The 6000-nt window shown below is 44.8% G+C and overlaps 1 protein-coding gene across 1 annotated transcript; it reads right to left on the reverse strand.

The window, feature by feature from the left end:
* Window positions 1–2166: 2166 nt before the first annotated feature.
* On the reverse strand, window positions 2167–4179 carry LOC116570897 (olfactory receptor 1G1-like). Its single transcript, XM_032308515.1, has 2 exons — window positions 4120–4179; window positions 2167–3105 (listed from the first exon to the last, which is right to left on the reverse strand). Exons 1-2 carry the CDS (start codon window positions 4177–4179, stop codon window positions 2167–2169), a joined length of 999 nt encoding a protein of 332 aa, XP_032164406.1.
* Window positions 4180–6000: the final 1821 nt, after the last annotated feature.

Below are 6000 nucleotides of genomic sequence, written 5' to 3' on the forward strand. Positions count from 1 at the left end.
CGAAATATGGAAAGAGACCAGATGTCCATCAGCAGATGAGTCAATAAAGACGAGGTGGTATAAACATATATACGTACATATATGTGATGGAATATTACTCAGCCATCCCAAAGAATGGATTCTTGCCATTGTACATATATGTGATGGAATATTACTCAGCCATCCCAAAGAATGGATTCTTGCCATTGTACATATATGTGATGGAATATTACTCAGCCATCCCAAAGAATGGATTCTTGCCATTGTACATATATGTGATGGAATATTACTCAGCCATCCCAAAGAATGGATTCTTGAAATGATGTGGAGGGAATTAGAAGGTATTATATTAAGCAAAGTAAGTTAGCCAGAGAAAGAAAAATAGGGTATAAGTTCATTCATGTGTGGAATTTAAGAAACAAAACAGATGAACATAAGGAAAGGGAAGGAAAAATAAAATAAGATAAAAACAGAGAGAGGCAAAGCGTAACAGACTCAACTGTAGGGAACAAATTGAGCGTTGCTGGAGGGGAGGTGGGTGAGGTTATAGGGTAATTGTGTGATGGGCATTAAGGAAGACACTTGGTAGAATGAACACTGGGTTCAACTGATGAATCACTAAACTCCACCCTGAAACTAATAATATATTGTGTGTTAACTACTTGCATTTAAATAAAAAAAGATCTAACACTGTATGTTAATTGTACTGGAAATAAAATAAATAAAACATTCAGAAGGAGCAAAATGAAAAAAAAAATTTAACAGATTGAGAAAAATAGTTTCTTCACCAGCAATCAGAGAACTTAAGACTAAAGCAAGGAGATACCATTTTCTCTATCATATCAGTTATAATTAAGGGGGAAATGTGAACATCAAAATATGGAGAAGATGGAGACAATTGGGCACTCTCATTTGGGCATCTTGGCAGAATGGATAAAGGGTCCTAAAAAGGTACTGCTTAGATATTCTACTTTTTTTTTCTTTTTTCTTTTTTTTAATTTATTTTTTATTTTCAGCATAATTCATTATTTTTGTACCACACCCAGTGCTCCATGCAATCCATGCCCTGTATAATACCCACCATCTGGTACCCCAACCTCCCACCCCCTGCCCCTTTAAAACCCTCAGATTGTTTTTCAGAGTCCATAGCCTCTCATGGTTCACCTCCCCTTCCAATTTCCCCCAACTCCCTTCTACTTTTGAGAATATTAAATGTAATGGACTGTGAATATATGAAAATCAGTTATTTTCAAAAATCTTTTGCATCATTTTTAGTAATAGTGCAAACTTAGAAGCCCTCTAGCCATCCAACCATGGTGAAAAAGCACATATATCATGGATGTTTTTGTGATGTAACCTCAGAGAGCCAAACATTCAGGAAGAGATAATTATGGGGAGACAACTCATGTTTTAAGATTAAGCAAAAAAAGTACATATATATGTACCAGCAATATTTTCCCAACATAATAAAGGCAAAAAGTCATTAGAAAAAGACAGGTGGGAAATACTGTAAAATATTATCAATGTTTTTCTTTAAAAATAAAAAAATCAAAGACTGGTCCATAACTAGTAATCTCTTTGTCACATCTTAGATCTGATCCCTGTGGCGTTGGGGCCAGTCCTCTGATCTCTCTGTGCCTCATTTTCCCCCCTAGAATTATTCTTGTTTTCTCAGTCCCGGGAAATTGTGTGTCTTCTCAGTTCAGCCTTCTGTGTGTGTAGGTTCTCCCCTCTCAGTGAGTTGCTTCAAAAGCTGGGCTTGGAAATGGTCCCTGAAACTGAGAGCACTTGACCCTTCCAACTCTTATGAACATTGCTTGTCGGTGAGTGGGACCTGTTAGTCATAAACTGGGCTGGTACCTGGCTTCATTCCAGAACCCGAGTGCTGGCTGATGTTTTCCTTTTGGCGATTCCCACTGTGAGGTTTGAATCTTCTTGGACATCTGTATACCCACTAATCAAGTCACCTTGTAGGAATGGCTGGCCACTCCTTCCAGGTTGTAGCTGTGTCCTTGGAAAGTTCATCTTACTCTCCTTCTGTCTGGTTAGGCCTTCTCTGTTTGATGAACCTGTTCATGACTGCAAGCATTCATCTTGCCTTGAACTTGAGTTTTCAAAATTGCTGTGGAGAAGTGCAGGGGGAAGGCATTTCAGAGAGCGCGATCTTTCAGTCTGGGGCAGGACCTCTTACAGAGTAGAGTATCTTCTCCAGCCTGAGAGCCTCCACAGAGCCCCCTTCATGTCTCTGTTCCTCAGGCTGTAAATGAATGGGTTCAGCATGGGGGTGACCATTGTATATATCACAGATACAACCATTCCAGTGTCTGCTGAGTAGGAGGATGAGGGCCGGAAATACACCAAAAAAAGTGTCCCATAGTAGAGAGTGACCACTGACAGGTGAGAGCCACATGTCGAGAAGACTTTGTGCTTCCCCCCAGCTGAGGGGACCCTGAGGATGGTGTGCATGATGTGGGCATAAGAGACCAGGACACAGGCGAGAGGGACCACACCTGCGAGGGCTCCTTCAGCAAACATCATGACCTGAAAGATCTGGGTGTCTGAGCAGGCAAGTTTGAGGAGTGGTGGTACATCACAGAAAAAGTGTGGGATGGAATGGGAGGCACAGAAGGAGAACTGAGTCATGAGGAGGGTGAGTGAGAAGGCCAGGAGGTGAGCGCAGAGCCAGGATGAGGCGATCAGCAGCAGGCAGCGTTGGGGACACATGATGGTGGTGTAGTGGAGAGGAAGGCAGATGGCCACATAGCGATCATATGCCATCACGGCCAGCAGGAAGTCATCCAGCAGGGCCAATGCTATGAAGAAGTACATCTGCATGAGGCAGCCAGTGTAAGTGATGGTGTGGTGCTGAGTGAGGGTGTTCACCAGCACCTTGGGGACAATGGTGCAGGATAAGCAGGTATCAATGAGGGACAGGTTGGCCAGGAAGAAGTACATGGGGGTGTGGAGGTGCTGGTCAGAAACTATGGCCAAGATGATGAGCAGGTTCCCCAGCATGGTGACCATGTATATACCCAGGAAGAGCCCGAACAGGAGAGGCTGCTGCTCTGGGTGGTCAGAGAAGCCCAGGAGCCGGAAGTCGGAGATGCTTGTGTGGTTTCTGATTTCCTTAAGTAGAGAAATTGGAAGAGAATTTTGCTTAAATAAGGTAGGCCCTGAATAATACAGACCTCCAGGGCTTTGATCTGATTTTCTATGTTCTTTGAAAAGGTCACTAGCACTGTAACTCTGGGTTTGTAAACATCAAGGGCTGTGGACTATGGTAATGAGGCATGAGGATGAGCTGTACTTTGGATTCTAGATTCCTGTCATGTAGCAAGTTTTTGGCATGGATTGTCTGAGTGACATGAACTGGGATTCACCTGAGAGAACTTTGGCAAATTCAGTGCCCTTTCTAAAAGACTTAAGAGCAAGAAGCTTGGTCTCTTCTCTTCTGGAGCTCATTTTGGGGTCCTGCATCTACTAGGATTTTATGGGCACTGCAGGGAGACTGTGTGTACGTGTGTGAGTGTGAAAGTACATTGGGGGAGATGGTGGAGGAGTTGTCTCTCCAGAGAGGAGCCAGTGGAGACTAGGGGTCTGTAGGTGTAGTGGGGCGTTCTGCTGACCTTTGCCTTAGAGCACCATTCTGCTGAGTCAGCGTGGACATGAGAACGTTGCAAACTGAGATGTGCTCTCTTATTAATGACATACCAGCTTCGTTGTCCTCATCAACCTTACCACCACCACCTTTCTTTTTATGTTCTGGGCTTTGGCGTCCTAGAGACAGGATGGGAAGCTTTTCTCTGCCTCTTATCTCGGTCTAAGCTTGGCCAGTTATTGAACTCTGAATGTGTGTTTCCTCACTTGGACCATGGGCAGCCCCTTCATGAAGTCATTGAGGTGATGACGGAGATAACATGTATGGAGGGCAGGCTACTGTCGAGGGTGGTGACGCTCCTCCCATTGTTGGTCACACTTGCTGACTGTGAAGCAGGGACACCCGATGCAGTGGAAAAGCGTCAGATGCCCTGCTTTACAGCTTTACAGTTCTGTTCCTCACGTACCTTTTAAAGTCGGGGACAGTTTTTCTCAGTTGGAGCCTTATTTTCCTTCTCTGTAAGATATGCATGCTAGCCTTACCTGATAGACGTGTGGAGGGGACCAAGGGCTGGAATCCGCTGAAGTTTCTTTATCAACCATGATGTGCAGTCATGATGAGAAATTCCCATGTTCCTGTTTAATGGTGTGGAGAAACAGTCAACAAACGTTCAGTGGCGGCATCGCTTCATGCCATGTTTGTTTTGGGTTGTGATAAAAATGTAATATACCCTTGGGAGTTGGACAGATTTTCCCCACTCTTTACTCTTTTTTTCCTTTATTTTTTATTTCTTTAGAGAGAGAGATTGAGGATGAGAGTGAGTGAGTGAGGAGTGAGAGAGAGACAGAGGGAGAGAAAGAGCATCTCCAGCAGACTTCCCGCTGAGGAAGAGCCCACGTAGGGCTTGATCGAGGATCCTGAGATCAGACCCCAGCGAAAATCAAGGGTTGGATGCCCAACAGACTGAGCCACCAAGATGCCTCACTGCCACTCTTTACTCTTTAAAGATTTTATTATTTATTTGACAGAGATCATAAGTACGCAAAAAGGCAGGTATGCACAGAGAGAGAGATATAGAGAGAGAGGAGGAAGCAGGCTTCCTGCTGAGCAGGGAGCCCAATATGGGACTCGATCCCAGGACCCTGGGATCATGACCTGAGCCTAAGGCAGAGGCTTTAATCACTGAGCCACCCAGGTGCCCCCACTCTTTACTCTATATGATTTTGAGAAAGTTGCTAAAGTTTTTAAATGGGATAATATCTTTTAAATGGGATAATATCTGAGTTCAATGAATCCAGTATTTGTGGAGATTACGTTGGGATAAAAAATGATGGTGTAATATTTAGACCAAGGCTGGCACCTAGTAAGTGCTCAGTAAATAGGGTCTAGTGTAGTAATTGCCTTTTTTTTTTTTTTTTAATAACATGCAGGTGCTTTGAGGTTGTGGTGTTGTGGGCTGTGCCTCTAGATTGGGCTTACCACTTGCGGGGTAAGAACACCAAAAGCCATCTCCACCACTGTGACCATGACACCATCAGCAGCGTCAGCAGCACCGGCTCTGAAGAGTTATATCTCTACTCAGACCTGTCAGTGGCAAAGCCATGGACATTTTGGGATCTGAAGCCATGTGTAAACTTGGACAAATCACAGAATCATCAGAGCTTCCCCCTGCCTCAGTGATTAATGGAGGACTGGGAATGAATGAGTCTATCTGGAATACTTTTTGGTGGCTCGAGTTTTTAGATGAAGAGAGGGTACGGACAAGTTTGGTAAGCTGATTGGATGTAGAGGAGTCAGTTACTAGTACTGACTTGGTGTGGTGGCTGAGTTTCTGGAACCACACCCACCCAAGTGGACTGAGAGGGAAGTGTGCTTTGTCCAGGACACAGTTGGGGCTTGGGGAAGAGTGGTCTGAAGCCCATTCTCTTCAATGACTTCAGACTAGATCATCAGGGACATGAAGAACCCCCGAAGTAGGTGGCCCTGCTTGTGATCCAAAGAGCCAGAAATTGATTGGCAGATGAGGATGTAGGATAGAAAGAGGGAAAGCAGAAGGAGCAGGATTATTGCTCTGTGTGTGTGTGTGTGTGTGTGTGTGTGTGTGTGTGCAAGCATGCTTACAAGGGGGCTAAGGTAGACGGCTCTCTTGCCATCCATATGCCTCAGTTCTTACCTGGACATGCTGGCCACCCTCAGTCTCTGACACTTCCAGGGAGGAGATAGGGTTTGCTAGAGAAGACATGGCTATAGTGAGTCACAGAGCCCTTCCTTGTCTGTAGGAACAGCACAGACTAAAGATTTTGGTCTTGGTGATATCTCAGGCACAGGCGCTGCTGACTTTTGACAGGCAGTGTCTCTTGGGACCCATTCCCAATCTTCTAGTTAGAGCCCAGATGGGCCAATTGTCCAACCACCAGGTGGCC

Source organism: Mustela erminea, chromosome 12, assembly GCF_009829155.1.
Source record: "Mustela erminea isolate mMusErm1 chromosome 12, mMusErm1.Pri, whole genome shotgun sequence".
NCBI classification, from domain to species: domain Eukaryota; kingdom Metazoa; phylum Chordata; class Mammalia; order Carnivora; family Mustelidae; genus Mustela; species Mustela erminea.